Genomic DNA, 21,416 nt, shown 5'->3' on the forward strand with positions numbered 1-21,416 from the left:
AGTTTACAACTCTTTTTCTTGTAATATTAATACTTTATTCTAGTAAATTTTACGACTTTTCTCTTGTAACCTCACAACCTTATCTCAGATGATGTTCAATTTGAAGTTTCCCTCTTACATTAAACTATTCTAACATAATATTTCAGTTTAAAAATCACTTTTATAAAATCCTGTTTATCTATCGTTTGTCTCTCAACCAAACTTGAAAGAATCCCACCAGAGGCGGGCGCCTATTGGTCCGTCAGACCCGTCAATCACTGACAGCCCCCGCCCCCTGGTGGTAGCAAGTTCCTGCGGGTTTCAGCCTCCAACCTGGATCCTGAACAACTGACAAGCGAACAAGTACGTTTCTCTATCGACTCTTTATTCAACATTCAGGTGGTTTCATTGGGACTTGATGTCCGGAGGAGTCCCGGGAGGGAGAAGCCCTGGGGAGGGAAGAGCCGAGGAGGGGAGAGCCGAGGAGGGGCAGGAGCAACTGGGAGCAGGTGCAGCTCCTCCTGGTTTCCATGAATCCCAGTGTTTACGTCGCAGCTCGTCGTGTCAGGAGGTTCGACCCAGATCGGAAATGTCTCCTGTGGTTGGTTGTGTGTGCAGATGAGAGTGGGTTGTGTCACTGAGCTCTGATAAGGACTCTGCTGTAAACCTGGTTCCTCACCGAGGTCTCTCCAGTCCTCTCAACACATTCATTCAGGCTCCACACATTTAGCTTCTCACTAACAGGACTGATCAGCCTTGTGTGTCACTCACTAGTCTCTTGTTTAAGTTAGATCAGCAGTATTTTAAATGTTTACCTCCCTGTGGTTGCAGCTCTGTCCCACTTTAACACTCACATGCTGTCAGGTATCATTGTTTCTGTTAATAATATGTTCTTAACATTTCAGGTACAATGTTGACATCCTGAGATCATTTCAGAAACGTGCACAAATTAAATTAAAATGTCTCTTGTTTTAATCCCATGTGCAGAAGTCCCTGACATCCATCCATCCCCCCCGCCCCCCAAACCCACCCAACAATGGCCTCCTCGGTGGGAGATAATCAACTGCAGAGGATAATCAGAGATCTGGATGGTAATTAAGACGTCCACACATAGCACCGAACATAAACAACATATGTGTGTTACAGCACGCCGTGTTGCTGCATGTGTGCCACGCAACGTGGACCCGCAATTAAAAATAGAATAAAGATGGGAGACATCGAGGCAAAACACAGGACAGAAGGAAAACAGCATTTTAATCCCGGGAATAATTATTCACTGCAACATCTGGATCGGCCATAGATCTCTGTCAGGAGGTGTTTTGCAATTGATGAGGGGATCCATGAATAATAGAAATGTGGCAAGGAGGATTTTGTGCGAGTTAGGGCTGGGCAACAAAGCAATATCAATAATGATCACAATATATTTCTCATCAGTAGCAACTGTACACTGTTTACCAGGTGTTTGACATTCTTTGTTCATATAGAAGAATTTAAAACATCAACCTTTACTCAGGAGTAAAAATCTGTCTTTAAACCTACGAGGAATAATAATGTGACATATATCCACTGATAAGAACATTTTGCTAGTGAGAGTAAAATAAAACATTCCTCAATTTTTTAGGCCTTTTGTGTGTACACAAGGATATAAGATGGTATTTGTGTGTGTGTGTTAATAACATTATGAGTATTTTTGTTTAGATGCTGTGTTGGAGTTGAGTAAAGAACACAGGGAGTGTGGTGAACCCATCACTGATGACAGCTCCAACCTGCACAAGTTCTTCTATAAACTTGAATACCTGCTACAGGTAGGGTACCCACCTACTGTATTGATTGACCTTTTAATCCCTAGTACAAAGTGAAAAGTGGCCAATCCTAAATTGACTTCAGATTGCATCTTTGATCCAATCTTTGTTTTCCTTGAATGTTCTTATTTAAGAGGCTGGAACCAATCAATGTTTTTTGTTTTTTTTTTCTGATAATTGACTGATACCACGATTCACATTGAGGACTTTCCTATAATAAGACAGTTTTTGTTTCTTAGTTCGACCAGAAAGAGAAGACAACCTTTCTCGGCCAGAGGAAAGACTACTGGGATTACTTCTGCGACTGCCTGATTAAGATCAAGGGAGCTAATGATGGCATCCGTTTTGTTAAGTCCATCCCTGAGGTAATCTTCCTGTGCAACACACACATGGCATGCAACACATATACACACACTCAAATGCGCAGTGACAGTGCAGCCATGTTGGTAATCCTCTGGCCAGTCAGGCACAGTAAGTCTCTGTGCTGCTAATTCACTGCCTCACACACTCCTGCCCTGTTTCCTCCTCTCCTTCTCTCCCGAGGATTCACAGTGGTGAGCTTCACACACTCGACTAACTGCACTTGACTTGACCCTAGTTTGTACTGTCTTTAATTTGTGGCTTGTTTCATTTTCTGTTGGCCTGATATTTACGTTTTTGTGCTTACAAACATTTAAACTGTTTACAAATGTATTGTTTTTATTAGTTTTGCCTCATGAGACATTGTTTAGTCTATAAAAATGTAGCTTTCCGAATTATTACCATTGAGATGCGTAGATTATCGACAGCAGGGCAGTGTGCGTGTGGGATGTGATTCCTCTCCTGCAGTGGGCGAGCCAAACGTTTTTAGCTTTCGTGGTCACAACAATGGCTAAAAACGGCGCTCCTGCCGGTCGTTCACAGCCTGTCGGAGAAGTAGAAGCAGAGCCGACAGCGAGGACGAGCACAGGGACTCCACATCTGTCAAAATAGCAAGAAAACAAAAGGTTCTGACAGCAGCATTGAGGATGAGAGTCAACACATGGAGGGTTAGCTAGCATGATAGCATCTCAACAACAGACTTGTTGACCTGGTTAGGGATTTTAAAGAGCGACGTGTTATTGAATGTGATCAAACATAGAACAGCCAGTGAAGTCAGTGTTTCCTATATAGTGTTTTTTGTATGCTCAATATGACTGAGCAGGGATTGATAAGTACTAAATGATGGGTAAATTCTTGGACAATATTTTAATAATTTTTCTTTTTCTTATAACCATTTAAAATGTGGTGCAACCGAGGCTTTTTGTTGTTGTTGCCGACCAAAGAGAAATATTACCAAGAGAAACACTGATTAGATATTTGCTGTCACATACCTGAGACTCTCTTAGTGTTGAGTTATCACTGGTGAGGACACAGTTCCCAGCGTCTCTTGTGTTGAACTCTAGCAACAGTGGAAATTGAGGGTCAACCCAAAATATAGCAAACCAGTCAACTTAAATGGTTTGTGTTGCACCCACCAATGATATTTTCTCGCATTCGGTGAATGGCTGTTGCTACTTTTCTCTGTTGATTTAGGGTTTTTTCTTCAACAGTAACATAGTTCAGTTGATAGAGGCTGAAGGCTATTTACTCTTTATTTGAAATATATTATCATGATATAATATAATACTAGATTATCACTCAGTAGAGTACATACCTCCGGCAAAAACCAACAATCCCCTTATAAAACCATATTTATATCTTATATATTTCGATCAGACTCAAATAGCACACACTGCTATCAGTCCCCAAAATATGTCTCATTTTATTCTCTGAGAGATCAAGGGAAGTGTTGGAAACGTTTAGAAAGTGAGTGAAAAGAGAGAAAGTGAAAATTAATTTGTGGATCCGCTCCCTCAACCAGATCTGCTCCATAATAAATATCATGGAAACGCCACTGATCCATTCTACATGCTTCCACCAAGTTTGTGTAGCTCTGCTAAATATAATATAATGTAATATAATATTTTGACTCTTCTTGTGTCTTGTTGGTTAGTCACAGACATAAGGGAGCCTCCAGCTGGTGTCCTTATGGTAGATCTGTGAGTCTGTTGTCTTACCTAAAGCCCCCATCTGTCAACGGATTCCAGAGTCTGGGCAGGAGAGTGTCTATGCTGCGATGACCCTTTAACGTCTAAACTGTTTTTGAACAAAATACACTTTCTCCAGGGTTATTTTAAAACAAAAGCGTACATGTCTGTGGAGCTGTACAACATTAAAACCAGGAGGAAACCAGCAACCGTAATTCAAGATTCTTAACACCATTGTCAAAATTTGAGGACGTTACAGCAAAGAGAAACATTTTTATCTTTTATTCGATCCTCTGTCAAATATTACTATTAAAGCCTCAATTATGTACAGTATTTATTGCATTTCTTGTTATTTTATCATGTATTCAAGCCAGCTGAATATATTAGTTTATGCTTGTGTGTATGATCTGTCTTTGTCATGTGCTTTTGGCCTTTTCCCAGTTTTGTTGCACCTGTCCAATCTCCACCTAAGTGCACAAACAAGATTTAGATACAAAGATACAATTAGTTGATTTTCAGAAAAATTAACAACTATTTAGATTTGATTTGAGTAATTTTTCAAGCCAAATTGAGCTTTCTGCTTTTCTTTTGTTTTATGTCAACATAAGCTCAAACTTTTGGGTTTCCAGTTGTCAGAAGAATCAACACATTTGAAGTAAACATTTTAGTCTCAAACAGTTTAAGCTGTTTTCTGACACTTTATAGACTAAATAGGTAACTGATATAGAAAGAAAATAATTCACTGGTGAATTGTTGTTGAAAATAATTGATAGCTGTGGGATGGCAATTTTACCATTTGGGCTTTGATTGATGGAAGGAACCTCATTGATGTATAGAAAGATGAGCTAATGGATTCCCTTACATATCAGGGTGTTGCTCAAGCAACTGATGTTATGACTTCCTCACTCACATGGTCACCTAACAATGACTTCACAGGACAGGGGATGTGAGTGGGTTGTAAAACATTGATAAGAGATCTGAAAACAGATGTTTCACTCAAGGGCTCTGAGATAGAGTAGGAGACAGGATACTGATCACATATTTCTAAAGTTTAAAGAGGTTAATCGATAACATTTGTTTCCTCTCCAGGAGGAGCTTGGAAATGTATAAAAGTGCTGTGTGTCTTGTATGTCATTGCTCATTGTATGAAATCTGTGCCATGGTTTTGTACGGTGATGCCCATCTGCAGATGTAGAATTAAACTTCCACAGAGAACAATTGTGATGACTTGTGCTTGACTATTGAGAAATTCCCATGACAGCTGCATCCTCAGTTAAAGACATAACTGAAAATGTGGTTGCATTCACTTGGCCTGAAAAGGCCAGAAAATATTCTGGTAGGGGCACCCCTATTCACTGTATGAGCCTGTAGAGTATAAATCACTATAAAAAGGTTAAGTACACTAATTTTTATATCTTTGTGCGTCCTCAGTTGAAGACGTCGCTGGGGAAAGGACGGGCCTTCATCCGCTACTCGCTCGTTCACCAGCGTCTTGCCGACACGCTGCAGCAGTGTCTTATAAACCAGAAAGTCACAAGGTCAGAGGAGACTGATCTACGCACACACATCTCTTTTTTTTTTTACCACACGTGTGCTCTCTCGAAATGAGCTCGATGCTTTGTGTTTTTTACAACACGGAAGATGGTTTGGTGGCAACGTTTCTCAAGAAGTGTGACCTTCCCTTTCGGATTTAGGTCCTGCCACACCTCTCACTCTTTCATTTAGCTGTTTATTTGACTAATATTTGACCAGATATCATTTTTCCATTGAGAAGAAATTCATTTTAGACAGCTTGTCCTTAAGTTACTCATGATAATGTGCCTATTTGTGTGTCAGCTCTGGTCTGGTAAGGCAACACTTGTTGTACAGTTTAATCAGTCACACACAATCTATAGAAACCATCTAATTAAATTAAATGGAATAATTTGACATTTTTGCGATTGTGATTTTTATTTAATGTCGTGCAGAAGGATCAATGAGACACTTATCACCACTCTCATGGCGGTACATTGTAAATATGAATCTACAGGCAATGTTAGGTTAGCGTAGCTTTGCTTGGCTAGACAACCTGTCACACGTGTCCCTGGGAGGAAGCTTTAAAGCTCTTCTCACATAAAATTAACTAATCTTAGCAGAAATTGCATGATAGGAGGTCTAAATTGTATAAATTTCATTGCTTAACATTGTTTTGCATCTATTTAAACGTGTGTGCTTACAATATTGTGGTTTATTGTTTGTTTATTCCAATGCAGTGACTGGTATTATGCCCGGAGTCCATTCCTTAAGTGTCACCTCACCGCTGACATAATCAACCATCTTTATGAGCTCAACCAGATCCAATTTGACGTGGCGGCCAGAGGTTATGACCTCGATGCGGATTGGCCATCCTTTGCAAGGTAACAATAACCTGCACTCACGACTGTTTGCTCTTTGACAATGAGCAGCTTCCTTTTGTTTTTGTACAGGAAGCACAGGTGTATTTCTCTATGTTTCAGTCATTCGTTTTGCTATGTTGTGACAGAGACACTTGGAAGGTTATAGATCCTCCTAGGGTCGGAGGTTATTAGCAAATTGATCAGAGAAAGAACTAAATTGGGACACTTTGTACTAACACACCAATTTAGTGCATTTAATGTAAGATAACGGCGCTGTGGGTATTTCGGAACGTGAAGAAACACTTAATTATCTGATCATTCTGCACCTTCACAGCCCTTTTTTTCCCGCCTGAGGGTGTGTTAATGTGTGTCTAAGAGGATGTGGGTGCCGACAGTGTGTGAACATTAGTCGCCATTGTTCGTGTCAACACCTTTGCCAAAACTTTTCACTTCCTTGTCATCAATTTTCAGTCGCTCCACAGGCAATGGCCACAATTTTCTGAAGGGTAATTTTAAATTCTGTTGTATAATGCAGTGCAATGACGCCTACAATCACATAAGCTGAGGCATGAAGAATTACTTACAAATGGTTGAAGTGACGTAAATGGAGCATTACCTCCGTCTGACAGATATTCATATTTAGTAGCATATAGCAGTGACATCTGTTCTCTAACATTTATCTTTACAAAGCTCATGTTGTTTAGTTTTCTTTGACATTGTCAGAACATTTTTGAATTAGATGTTTCTTATTGAGGTCATAGTGGAGGGTGCGGTGAATCTGTGAATATAATGCATGAACATACCTAACTATCATTAACAGTTATATTTGAGTGCATTAGATTGTACAGAATACTGTAGGTTTCTATCAGATAGATCAATATCTGTGCTTGAAAGGGATCTTCTTTAATTTTTTTAAGTTATCAGGTACACCAAGATTAAAATAAATGTTAATTAACACACATTTGGTTTAACAGGTGTTGACTGATCTTGACGTTTGTTTTTTCATTGTGCTAAAGGCGAACACTAAGCACAGCCTCACCAGCTTTCCTGTGGAAGCCTCCGACTCGCTGCTCCAGCATCAACAGTTTGGTTAGCAGCTATTCACACTCACAGGTACTTGCACATACCAACAACATACCTAAATATAGCTGCATCTAAAAGTTGGAGTAATTAATGGTTTGGACTTTAAATAAGTAAATATGACCATTGCGGCAAACACACAATGAAATGAATCTCCTCTATTGCCAATGCATTCGTAATGTGTTTCTTTTTATTTCATGATCGTGAACTCATTAGACCATAATTGACTCATTATAGTTTGTAAGGCAGGTGAAGATTTGTCAGTTGGAATGTTCAGCTGATGACATTTCCAGAGCTGACAACCATGGGTTCCTCAAAGCAGCAGACTGAGGAGCTGCCCTAAATTTCATTTGCAAATATCAGCTGTAGGGATCCGGGGAAGGCAAAACTAAATTTGGGCTGAAAAACAAAGTAAAACGCCCACATTACAGCAAAGGGGCTTCTACAAGTAGTACAATGATCCAAAGCAGACCGTATGAGAAAACACCTGACTCTACAAAAATGTTTTCAACCTGTGTAATCTGCCGAAGATCCTGAAAATACAGCTTATTTTACAGATTTTTTGCTGGAGGGATTGTATTTACTTATATTCACGTCAAAAATCTGGAAAATATATAAACTGTTTGAAGCATCTGACCACAGCTCTCTTGTTCCATCCACTTACCAGGCGCAGGAGTATCTTCCAATCCCAGACTTCAGTCACAGTCTCCTTGGGGAACTGGGAGAACTGGGGGAACCCTCTCCTTGCAGTATTGCAGAGAATCTCCGCATTGAGCTCGACCAGTCCGAGCTCAGACAGCAGGAGCTTCTGGTGCAGGTTCAGGAGTTAAGCAACGAAGCTGCAGAGCTGAAAGGTGTGGTTAAAGACCTGCAAGGAGAGCTGGCCACTCAGAAGTCGTCTGGACACTATGCAGCAGCTGAACCCGGTGATGGGGAGAAAACAAATCACCTTCACACTTGTAGGGAAGCAATAAAAAGCGATATACAAGACAGAATCACATCTGCAGAGAACAGAAATATGGAGCTTCTCTCTAAGTTGGATGAAGCACTGAATGAGAAAGGCCAACAAACAACAAGCTACTGTGACTCCGCCTGGAAAATTCAGGATCTTCTGGATAAACTTAAGACGGCAGAGGAGGAGAGACTGGTAGCAAAGAGAGAGTCCGAAGACAGGGCAAGAATCTCCGAGCGTCTAGCACAGGAACTCAAACTCAGGGAGCAAGAGTTGAGAGACAGTGAGGAGAAGCTAGCTGAAGTGAAAGCTGGGGCCCATGACGAACAGGAGGAGGCGCTGAGACGCCTGGAGGAGCTCCAAGGGGTCGTTGGTCGAATTCAAGGGGCGTTGAGTTTGAAAGAGAAGGAGACGGGGAACCTGAGAGCCCAGCTTCAGGGTCTACAAGCATCCCTGGACTGCAGGGAGCGGCAAGCAGAGGACCTGAGGAAAAGGCTGTGGGAGGAGAGGGTGGAGGTAGAGCAGATATGTAGCAGGGGTGCCAGCCAGAATGAGGAGCTCGAGAGCCTAATGCCGGATTTAAGTAAAGCCCTAAAAAGCAGAGAGAAAGAGCTAGCTGTTAGTTCAGAGAGAATAAAACACTTAGAGGAGCAGGTGGAGAAGTTAAACGTTGAGAAAGAAAGTCTGAGCTCAAGACTCACTGATGATGAAGTCAATGCCTGGGGTCAAGCCGAGAATGTTGAGGACTTCAAAACACAATGCAGCAATCTCATGGAAGGTAACACAAGGCTCCTTGAAACAGCGAAGAAGAGTGAGGACAATGTCACAGAGCTAACAGAGAGCAGGACAGCCTTGTTAGCTCAGCTTGCCACTTTGAGGGCATCGGAGAAGCACTTAAAAAGTAGAGTAGAGGCTACAAATGTGTGTGTGGAGGCCCGGGAGAAGAAGCTGCTAGATGAAAACCTGCATTTGGAAGAGACTGTTCAAAATGCACTTGTCCAGAAGGAAGTGTCAGATGCTCAGTTGAAGAAGCTTGAGGAGGAGAACAGAGACCTTCTCGAGGTTCAATCCTTGTTGAGGAAGCAGTTAGCGAGAACACAACAGGAGTTGGACTCTCTCGCCACCGAAGTTGCAAAGTTGGACAAGCACCTCACAGTTTCGCAAAGAACCCAAGCGGAGTTACTGGAAAAACTAGAGGAGACTGAGGCAAAGTTCAGAGACAAGACTGTTAAATGTGGACTTCTTCAGGCTCGAGCGGTGGAACTGGAGAGCATGAGCGGAGAGCTGCACGACGAAAAGGGAGCTGCAGAGAGTAATGAGAAAATGCATAAGCTTGATCATCAGCATCCGAGTTCCTCCATGGAAACCAAAGAGGGTTCATTCAGGCTGGTGATAGCTGAGGCTCAGCTGGAGCTCAACCTGAGGGAGGTGCACCGGCTCCGGGAGGAGGTGGTGGAGCTCAGGGCTCAGCTGCTGGCCGGATCTGAGGAGAGGGTGAAAGTTCAGGCCCTCCAGGAGGTGACGGAGTCCTCCAGGGAAGACCTCCGAGCTTTAGCAGAGCAACTCAAGGCCCAGGTGGAGGAGCTGAACCGCAAGCACGTGGACGAGATTCTCCAATCCCGAGAGCGAGAAGAATCTCTCGTCCGCGAGCGAGACGGTGAGGCCCAGGCTCGAGCCGGTCTGGCTGCAGAAGTGACCGCCTGCAGAGAGGAGCTGAACAAACTGAAGAAGCGCTACGAATCCCTGTGTGTGGAGAACAGTGATTCCAGGGAGGCGCTGCACCGAGCCAACACAGAAACAGCTGAGCTCGGCGTGCATGTTTGTATGCTCACCGCTGACAATGAAGAGGCCCGTCTGCGCTTCGAGGGCCTGTCGACAAGGCTGCAAGAGCTGGAGGACGATGCGTCTCTGGAAGCTAAGAGGCAGGAGAGCTGCCTGCAGGAATTACGGCAACAGAACCAGCAACTCCTCAATCAGCTCCATAATGAGGACGGTCTGTTGGCAACCAAGCAGAAGCTGCAGACGCTGAGCGACGCCCAGCAGGAGGCTGCATCTCTGCAGGACACGAACCAGGAGCAGATCCAGGCCCTCCGCTTCCAGCTCAGCAGCCAGACCATGAGCCACGACAGCCGGCTCCAGGTCAAATACAAACAAGATAACTGTGTTCACTGTATAAATGTTGTATTCGTCATTGTATTCAAATGCTGTTAAGTAACAATGTTAGAGAGCTAGAGGATGAGAGAAACCTGATATTTCAGAGTGTTGATTTGTTGGCCATGTATTTGCAAAATATTCTACATGTGAACACGCAGAATTTCTGGGCAAGGGCAAACATTTTGGGTCTGGAAACAAAAAGTCTGTGTTGAGAACAAAAGAAGTGCGACACATTGACCAAGATGCTTTAGCCGACAGTTTTTTAATTTATCTTGCGTTGCCATTCGGACCCCAAGCAGTGCACAGTGAACAGAAGAGTCTGGATATCCACTGTCTGCTCCGGAAGCCCCAAAATATTGGCCGCTGCCCCCAGAGGCTAATATGTCATCAAATGAGAGCTGATGAGCTTTTGAGATTGTGTATACTAATAATCTGTGATTCATATTCTCACCCAGAGTGTGAACCAAGAGCTACAGGAAGTGAAATTACATCTGACGACAGAGCAGGAGAAAGTGGTCGATCTGGGGAACAAACTCAAAGAGATAATGGTGAGAGGATTACCTGCTTCTGACAAAGTTTAGTTCCATGGTAAAATGAAACACAGGCAGCAACTCTGGCACCCGTCCACATTCCACATTTTACTTTGACATTAACTAACAACGTTGTCTAGGAGTCAGAAGCAGAGTTGATGCTTTACTGCACAAATCTTCAGTGGTTGTGGACGTGGAAATGAAACCTTGTGAAACGTGGTCTATGCTGCAGACAACACTGGGATAGAAAGCCTCTAACAGAGTGCATATACATTTATCTTTATGTAAACATGTGTGTGTCAGATTGATGGATGAAAATGCTAATCTGCAGATGAAACATTGTTTTTTTTTGCAACTGAAGTAATCAAAATGTTATGGTCACAAGCATAATTCACAAAGAACCAGAAATAACGCCTCGCTTTGCTGTGCTGATCGCAGGCTGAGAGTCAGAGATATTGCCAACAGATTGAGGAGAAAAACATCCAGATGGCCGGGTCTGAAAATCTCATGCAGCAGAAAGAAGACGAGATAATCCATCTGAAAGGGAATTTATCAAGGTGAGATACTGTATTCATAATCACACATTCTGGACCAAATTAAAGCTCTGTGAAATTAAATGTTTCCAATCCCGGGTGGTTGTTTTTTTTATTTAGTTTGCCTTTTTCTTGAGGAAATCTGCATTTTTTTTCTCTCACGCAGTTCTGAGTCAGCTCTCGAAGCCGCTCAGCGGACATGTCAGGAGATGAGTGAAAATCTACGGAGAGTCACGAAGGACAAACAGAGCTTTGATCTGAAGACAACTGCTGAGCTCGATGACCTCTACCGCACCAAAATCAATCTGGAGGAAAGACTCATAGAACTCATCAGGTATAAAACAGACTTAAAATATATAATTTAGTCTCTGATCTACTTTTGCCTACGATTTGTTATTTCTCTGATCCAATCTGAGTCGAGCTTTAGTTTGTCTCTAGATCTCATGTTTTTAAAATGGCTTCCACCAGAAACCCAATTTATATAATCTACATTAAGAGTTTAATTGTGGTGGATTTTGCTCTCTGCAGGGAGAAAGATGCACTTTGGCAGAAATCCGACGCCTTGGAGTTTGAGCAGAAGCTGCGGGATGAGGAGACGGAGAGGGACGTAAACTACTGCCTGGGCTGTCACAGTCAGTTCAGCTGGTGGCTGCGCAAGTACAACTGCAGGTCAGAAGCTACTCTGTGTAATAAACACATACACATGTCACTATGGCAACCATTTACAGTACCATCAGTGCTACTGGCTTTTTAACTAGTAGTGTAATGATAGTAGATAGTTTTTTTTGGCCTGTGGTAATGCTGGTTGCAGCTTTTATTCTGAAATGGCAAAAGTGACCTGCAGTAATAGAGCCTCCACAAATAATGACCAGCTTTGGTACTGTGGAAAACCCTGAAGCCACTGCTGCTGCAGAGCTGTTCATCTGTTTAATCAAAGTTTTGTGAAGCTCCACTCAGAACGCAGCATCCGGAACTGGAGACTCCCAGCCGCTCCTGCTACAGAGCGCTGGTCACATGTTTATCAAAAGCCCTTTCAATATTAAATACATCGCTTGTCCAACTCGCACTAAATTAAACTCTGCACTTCTTTGACCCCTTAATACACATTATACTGTGTGAACACTCAGTATTCAATCTAAAAGACTGTCTCCTATCCCCATTCTACTAATATGTCATAAGTATGGTTATGTGCCTTGTTGCCCCGTAAACAAGATTTTTTTCCTTGTCCTTGCTCATGTAAAAACACACAAGAGGAACTGAGTCCGAGACGTCCAGTGGCATTTTGTTTCTGTATTTCACTTCTCATTTTGACTTATCAACTCTACTATTATTGGGAAGTCAAACATCCCCAACAGGCGACTCCGTGGTATCCATCAAAGCTCCACATTCAGGAACCGTTATATCTCCTGCACCTCAACTAAATTAGTCAACATGTGATGGCTGTCAACAGTTCTCGTATTAAGAAGAAGGGCACTAAGTAGAGCTCATACCTCTCCATACATCCCCTTGTGAAACAACATTTAAAGTCACTACATTCACAATTTTGTGGGGATATGCGCCACCCTCATAATTATTAGTCCCCCAAACGTATCTGATTTCTTTTATCTACATGATTAGTTTTCTGAAAATGGAGAAATATTTGAAAAACGTCATTGCTATTTATACTTTAGGAGTCTATGTGAAAGCAACAAGGAAATCACACACTGTTTCAAGAAGATTAGCAGTGGATTCAACGGTGTTTAGCAAATTAACATTTAACAATAACATATCGAACATTACAATAGCAACTATTTTAACCAGAACTACCCCTCGATCAAACATTATATTTATTATATCCTGTTTCCACTGGTTTTCCTGCCTGAAAAAAATGTTGCATTCGTCTTACACAATCAGACCAGACTCTACTCACAGAGAGAGAGAGAGACTTGTTAGTCCTTAGTATCACGGAAGGGACTCAAGTTATCACTACTGACCAGTCTGAGGCTATAACTATAAATTACTGTACTTATGTAACTTCTTAGATACCTTTTAAGATGTGTCTGTGGTTTACTTATCCTCTTTTTATGTGTTTAAAGTCAAAAAATATATATTTTGGGGAATTGATTTAAAAAACGACCCAAAAAGCTTCACTTACTAACACACTAATTAATCCTCGACACTGTAATGCATTTAAAAAAGATAATGAGCCTTTCTACTCGCTCCCTTCATCTCCATCACGTTGTATCTGCTGTTTTTCTAGACTGTGTGGGCGTCCCTTCTGCTACTACTGCTGCAGCAACACGGTGAGCACCCAACAGGGCGGCAACAGAGAACGCTGCTGCACGGACTGTTACAACCAGCACAGCGCAGTGGTGGAGCGCCACCCGCAGGAGGAAGTGATGCACAGCACACCGGGGACTCCATTCAGCCGCTTGCTGCAGGCGGGGAGAGCTGTGACTGCTGGGCCAGGTGAGAGAACACACAGACAAAAAAAAACACACACACACAAATCTCTGTTAAATAATAAGGTATTGGCACGCTTGATTTAAAACTCACTCATGTGTGGATAATGGGATTCACGGCACAGTGAGAGTGCAATGAAAACACAAAGATATTGTTTGTTTTCCAGGACCGGATGAAAATGAGAAACAGGATGATGGTGTTTTTGACATCATCACAGACGAAGAAGTGAGCGTCGTCAGTGACTCCCTCTCTTTTGCCACCGCTTGCTCTTCTGAGCACGGACAGCAGGGGGCAGCACAGCTGTAAGTATCTTGCATGAAGCCACTGAGGGGGCAAAGAGATTGAGGAACATGGAGTTTACACATGACACCTTCTCCTTAGTGTGTCTCAGCTTAATTCTTGAATGTTCACAGCAACACAACCAGAAATATTTGCAGCAGTGAAGAAGAAATTCTGCAGAAAGTATCTTTAAACATTAATTTGGATTATTGTTACTCATGATTAAATTGTATATTTTCAGCTTATAGGTTTTTGTATACATTGTCTTTATCTAAGGCTTACTACTCTAACACACATCTTGCACTTTGGCATTCCCTGCACAGGTCCACAATACAAATCTGTTTATTTTATAACAAATTTTCCAATTTCAGATCTTTTAAAAAAGGTTTTCTACTCCATTTGTTTTTAATTTTCCACAGTAGATGTACTTTTCTTTGACACACTCATCATCAGAATATATATTAATGTGGAAGTGAAACCAATTCCCCACAAACAATTTAAAATGTCAAGTATCTATCTGTTGTTTCTAGAAGCAGCAGTGCCAGTGCAGGAGACATCACATCAGAGGACACTGAGGACCTCGGGGCTTCGGTGCAGGATGCAGAGATCTGCCTGCTGAAGTCTGGAGAACTCACGTGAGTTCATCACATGCAGTGAAAGTTACACTGAATCCGGCAGTTTCGAGTTAAGCTATGGATTTGATCACAAGTTACAGATAAACTCTCAGAGGAAGTTTCCTAATAATAGCAAGTCCTGGAGAAAACTGAAAGCCAAGAGCAAAAAAACAGGAAGTGATATATGAAACTACTCTACAAGCTGCATGAGAAGCTTCCCTAAATGTTACCTGGGTCATTTGTGTGACCTCTGTTCTTATATGGACTTGTTATTGACCTGGTGTCTTTTGTAGCAGTTGTAAAGTATGGATGTTGAGCTCATTTTTGCCCACTGGGATTTTAGAAAGTACTCACCTCAGCCCAGTCCTTTTCTGTTCTTGTCAAGCTTTAGTCTTTTTTCTTACTTGTGTTAGATAGTTTAATTGCATTTTTAATCAGTTAAATTAATTTCATTTCAGTATAATTCACTAAAGATACAACATCTCGTCCTCAGACAGAAACGTAGGAAATAAAACAGGATTTAATTCATAAATAATTGTCATAATTATAAAATAACCCCAGTGGCATAAAGCAATAAACAAAGCATAACATTAACTATAACAAGCACATAAGGGCTCTTCCATAGTCCTTAATCACACACCCACTACATCCCCAGTGTCATTTGCACAAAACTAGATATAATATAAACAGACAAACAAAGCAACATTATGTCAAAATAACAAATGTACTCACAGACTAAATAAATAAACTTTGACAAGTACATTTGAGGTAAACAAATAAATCTTAAAGCCCTGAAAGGAACAATAAAGCGATTGATTTATTTATTTCTGCTTCAATATTAGTTAATGAAATTTTGTTGGATTGTTGTTTGGAAGCAAGCGATATGATCAACCTGATTTCCATCTTTATATTATATATTTTATTTAGATAGTAGTGAAAATAAAGCTCTTCAACTTTATAAACTTCTCTTGTTGTGTCCTGGTATTTTTCCCCCCGCGCTTCAGACTCTCTGTCCACTTCTCGATCGATGACATCTCCGGGTTCGGGGACAGCTCCCAAGAGCTCTTCATCAAATCCAGCTGTTACAGCACCATCCCCATCACCATGAGCAGCCCTGGTCCCACTGTTTCCTGGACCTTCACCTCTGAGCCCAAGAGCATCTCCTTCAGTGTGGTGTACAGGGAGAGCGCAGAGACGCCGCTGGAGCAGGCCAAGGTGAGACTCTGGGACGGGCTCCGGTTGTTGGTTCAATTCTGTAGGCCAACAAATCCCTTCTCAAATCTTTTGCTTGTCTCTAACGTTACAGATTACAGGTTACTCTGTGACCCTCTTAGGTAAACTGATGGACTGAGCATGCCGATTTATAAAAACTATATGACAAGGCTAGGGGTCACCTGAAGTCCCGAAACACCATAGATTGCAGTTTAGCATTTGAAGAGCCAGATATTTCCTGCAGGAGTTGGTAGAGACCAGAAACAAAGCCAGAACGGTTACAAACAGGATCCAAAGGGATGCTTATTTTGCTCTGTAATGTGCTGGATGTGTATATAAACACCTGTTGGCATGTAAACTTTGAGGGTGATGATGTGTCAGTGTTGTGTTCACAGTTTCTAATCAGCACTTTGGATTATCGCACTAATGTCAGACTTGAGTCAATACCAGTATTTACAAATGCTGCATTTGTGGAAGGAGGGATTTGAGTGTCTTTAATATTCATCTACCCTCCAACTTGAGATGGACGAGTTGTCTGCCTCAGAATACAGCTGGTGTTACACTCTAATCTGTCCCCCTGTCAGATTCTGTGACCTATAGTTTAACAACGACAGCAGCTACAGATTACATTTTCTGCACCATGCATGTAGGATTCCCACGGATTCAAAGCCGGAAGCAGATTTGATAAATATGTCGTCTACCATCCCCACATTCGTCTTTCATTCGCTCATCCTTTCAGATTTGTCCTTAATGTATCGAATCCGATTCCTCTTTGCAGGTTTTGATCCCACTGACTCGCTGTAACTCCCACAAAGAGACGATCCAGGGGGAGCTGAAAGTCAGGAACCCCGGAGAATACACACTCATCTTTGACAACTCCTTCTCCAGGTGAGTCACCCCTTCCTGTCATACAGTTCTTTATCACTCGTAAAGGAAAAACTAGACCAGGAGGAGCAATTTCAAACGTAAAGCAAACATTTCTGTCTTTTACTGTGAATCAGGTTCATCTCAAAGAAAGTGCTGTATCACCTGAGTCTGGACAGGCCGGTGGTCTACGACGGCACTGACCTCCTCTGAGCAGCTGTGAAACTGACTCTGGAAACGTTCACTCTGGGTGTTTCAAGCTCATGCACATGATATCGCGGTCCCTGGGTCGGACTCCACTGACGTTCATCAGCCACACGGGAAGGTTCTGGCTTCTTTCTTGTTTTTAAACGTCTCTCTCAGCGTGCGGCTTGCTGATTATTTCTGATCACAGGAAAGCTGAACAAAGGCAAAAATCTGTGGCGTAAAACAATGTTGTTCTAGTGAGTGTGAGCATGCACTACCTTTATAAAAGCTGGTTTAAATGTAGCATTAAAGACCCTAAAAGTTACTCAATGAATAAAGGTTTGTGGCATATTTAAGTGTGAAGAACTTAACTTACGTGGCACGTTTGTGAGACGCAGGTCATGTGGCAACTTTATGACAAAGTAAGGCTGCAGTTGAGGTCGACTTGTTTGATTAAATAAGTTTTGTTCCCTTTATTTGCCTCTCATGAAGACTACTGTTGAATAGTACAATATACTGTAACCACAGGATTAATGTGCAGAGTGAGAAATGTTCCACTAGAAGTGGGTGAAATGGTTAAAGTCCTTTATTAAGGCGTTTATAATGTTATGTTAGTATATCAGCATTTATTCTGATTTAACACATTTATGGAAAATCAATAGAGAAACTGTATATAGATAAGAAGAAGCAGAGAAGAATCTACTTATACTTTATTATAATTAAGCTAGAATATAATATACCATCTCAGAACTGATTAAAGTCAGTGCTGCTCAGTGATGCTAAACAGAGAGTTACGAACCATAGTTACCAACATGTAATGTCCATGAGACATGATGGCAAACAGAGTTGATTTGTGTGTCTTTGCATGCAGGTGTGTGTGTGTGTGCAGGTGTGTTGTGGATAATGAAGTTGAGTTTCAGGTTTACTGTGTTGTCAATAGAGCCCGACTGATACGGATTTGATGAGCCACATATTAGAAAATAAAAAATTTCAGATGGCGATAGAGCTGCTGATATATATGTAAACAGAGTTTAACCATTTCTTCTAAATTTTTATTATAACTAAATAAAAACAGAAATATAACCAAATATGAAGAACTTAAATTAGAAACTTTTTTTTTTAATCCAAAATATCAAGATAAATGCACATCTCTTCTGAATTATTTTTGCTGTAAACTAAAAGTTTTCACATGTCCTGACGATCTTTATTGGCTAATATATAAATTCGTCAGGCTCTAGTTGACAACGTGAGATTAAATCCCAAGATTCTGTTGAGCAGTTTGTTTTACTTACTGATTTGACTATGGTTTTACTTTCTTAAATGTTAACAAACTATTTCAAGTAACTGTTTATTGGAGAAACACATCACAATATGCACTGTAGTCTGTAGTCTGACTGTTGCCTTTGCATTTTTGGGATTTTTGTTTTTGTTTTTGCAATGATGATAAAGAATGGGTGGAAGAAGCAGGACTCCTGCAGAACCAGCACATGGCTCAGTTTTAATTGTCTTAACTAAACAGGCTTTAATTCAGTGCAGGGTTTCTGATGATGCAGATGAAGAAGGAGAAGAATGTTGTTTCTACAGATGGAAACACTTAGAACATGCACATGTCCCCAGTCTAACCCATGAAGGGGTTTAAAAGAGGGAGCACATATCATATTGGACATTTCAGTGCTTTAAATATTTAGTGTTTAATATGAATCATCATCAATCTTTCAAATAAATAGATGATTTAGTTATCAGGATATATAGATGATACCAGTCAATAATACTTTTATATAGAGAGCTTTTCTAGATGTTTGCCGCTCAGTAGATGTTTACTGTTGCTGTGTGATGTTCTGGATGCGTTTCGCAGTGTGTCACAGAAACAGTCTTCAAATCATACAAATCCAAAAATCTGCTTTATACTTGAAGTCCGACGTGGACTTTTTCTGTTTTCAATCAATAATCCTCTTTTGAGTGTCTTAGAACTTGAAGTGTTACACTGACTCATTTCCAAGGTGTCTTCCAACATTTTGAAACCATTTTGTAACTTTAATATATATTTTCAGCACAACTGACATGAGGAAGACATTTTACTTTCTAAGAAAATTCACTTTTTATACATGTCGAAATAAGAGGAGTGATTTGTTGCCAAATATTCTGGGGGAACATATTTGTCTATTTTATTGTTCTTGAAAAGGGAGTTTGTGTTTTGAAGACATTGCGACATAACTGCCGTGTCATGCACTTTTGAAAAGGGCTTCTTTTTTTCAGTTTTTCTCGGTCTGCATCCCATGAGCCTTTGTGCCAGTCGATGAATGGTTTTCTTTTCCTGTGCATCTAGTGAGTGTTTAGAAGTTTACAGATGGATTCACCAGAGAGAAGCTCCAACTCTCTGACTTAACCTGTGAATCATTGTTGGCAATGTTTTATTTGAAATGTTATTTACCCACTAAGCATTTATGATAGAATGGATTCATGACTGTGGTCGAATAAATAAGGATTGTGTGATAACTGCTTGTGTGTGCTGGTCAGTTTTTGATTTGTTTATTAAAAAGTGTTTTTTGACACTAAGATCCTGCACAGCCTGGTGTTTGCATTAAGTTTATACAATATAGTATTTTTCATAGTGTTTTTCCAGTTAGCTAGAATTGCACTGAGTAGAGCACACACCTCTTTTCCTAAATTTAATCAAGCTGCACCCGAGTTCCCACACTCAGGAATCAGTTCCCTCAATGTCATCAAGGGCCATTAATCATTCCCTGGGAAAACTGTCCTAGCTCACAATGCTAAAGAAACTGATGAAACAAAGTCCTGGGTCTGTCCCCTGAGGCTGTCCCTCCTTCCACCACATCCTTCCATCGAATTACATCGAAATCCCCCCTGTAGATTTTGTGTAATGTTGCTTTAAACAAACATAACCAATGAACAAACAAATAGGGGGGGGGAGTTATACAGAAAATGATGCGTCACATGCAGAAATACGTGTTTCATCAAATATTTATTTTCCATAAGTTCCATATAGTGCATTGCATCATTGGACAATTATGTCCAACAACAGCACACACAGTGATTATTATGTGTATCATTTATCTTATCACTTTCCAATGCAAACACATAAAAGCCTGTGTTGTGTTAGGGACACATTTGACGTCTTTTACGGATCGAATGAGTCGACAGCGTTTCTAGTGTGTGCGTTTGCGCGGTTGTTGTGACGTGCACACCCACTTGCGTTCATTTGTTTTCCAGAGCGTCCACGAGTGTATTGTTCTCACGAGGTGTCCGTCTTAGAGATAGTGTTTATGTCACAGACGCCATTCTGTTCCTCAAGGTTAATGATCTCATTGTAAATCATGTCACATCCTCCTCCTCCTCCTCGACTCCCCCTTTCTCTCACTCTCTCCTGCTTTCTCTTCCCTCCTGCCGACCGCCTTCACTGAATCTGTGATCTGCTCTGTGGCCGTGCACATGTATGAACGTGTGTGTGTGTGTGTTGAGGGGGCTTGTTTATGAGATTGTGTCTGTGTGTGTCTGTGTGTGTCTGCGTGTGCTGAATGCTAATGCAACAAAAAATGCACCCACACATACACAGATGGGGTAATTCATACACATAAGTATGCAGAAGTAACTGCATTCTTGCATTCACAGCATAAAATACACATCATCTTCAACATCAGTTCCCACAACGTCTACACACACACACACACACGCACACACACACACACACACACACACACACACACACACACACACACACACACACACACACACACACACACACACACACACACACACACTCTTAAAGCATGATGAACTTGCCTCAACCTTTCTTTCCTCCTCAGTTCAGGATATTGTTGCAAAAGGGGAAACACTTTTATTGTCGTTGCCGTGCAGCTTGTCGAAGTCTCCCACACTTTGAACAATGGACACACAAGACGTTGTGCGACAACTTCCCACAGAGGATCGATGAACGTGCAGAGAGCTTCGTCACATTTGTCTCTTAACGGCCCGAAATGTGGCATAAATCATTCGAAGTGTTCTTGTGTGAAGTGGTGTTCTCTTCACTGATCTCAACTCTACACAGCCAATTCCACTTAATATTTTTATTGGACATACTTTTGTTGTGAATTTCAATTTTTTACATTTATGATTCATGATGTTTGTCATCTTGATTTTCCTATTACTTTGTATAATTAGTTCAATATGCAACAATGAACCTGTTGCCGGCTCAAAGAATGTGAGGACTCCAACAAAGAAGAGATTGGGAAACTTGGTTTAGATTTCAAACAAGGAACGGAAACAGGAAGTCAAACTGAACTGTCACCAGGGACCTCTGTCAAATCACAAACTGTAGAAGTGTTGTACAACCCTGACCCAAGATCTG

General features: G+C 41.3%; 1 protein-coding gene across 1 annotated transcript; it reads left to right on the forward strand.

Annotated features, from left to right (window-relative positions):
* Positions 1–1,015: 1,015 nt before the first annotated feature.
* Positions 1,016–19,555, forward strand: LOC133018585 (FYVE and coiled-coil domain-containing protein 1-like). The gene is made up of 17 exons (XM_061084981.1): positions 1,016–1,070; positions 1,678–1,784; positions 2,021–2,146; positions 5,261–5,367; positions 6,082–6,225; positions 7,221–7,317; positions 7,952–10,375; positions 10,846–10,938; positions 11,359–11,477; positions 11,620–11,787; positions 11,982–12,122; positions 13,693–13,901; positions 14,062–14,197; positions 14,705–14,809; positions 15,793–16,003; positions 16,779–16,888; positions 17,002–19,555. Exons 1-17 carry the CDS (start codon positions 1,016–1,018, stop codon positions 17,075–17,077), a joined length of 4,428 nt encoding a protein of 1,475 aa, XP_060940964.1. The 3' UTR covers positions 17,078–19,555.
* The last annotated feature ends 1,861 nt before the right edge of the window (positions 19,556–21,416 follow it).

Source organism: Limanda limanda, chromosome 13, assembly GCF_963576545.1.
Source record: "Limanda limanda chromosome 13, fLimLim1.1, whole genome shotgun sequence".
Taxonomy (NCBI): domain Eukaryota; kingdom Metazoa; phylum Chordata; class Actinopteri; order Pleuronectiformes; family Pleuronectidae; genus Limanda; species Limanda limanda.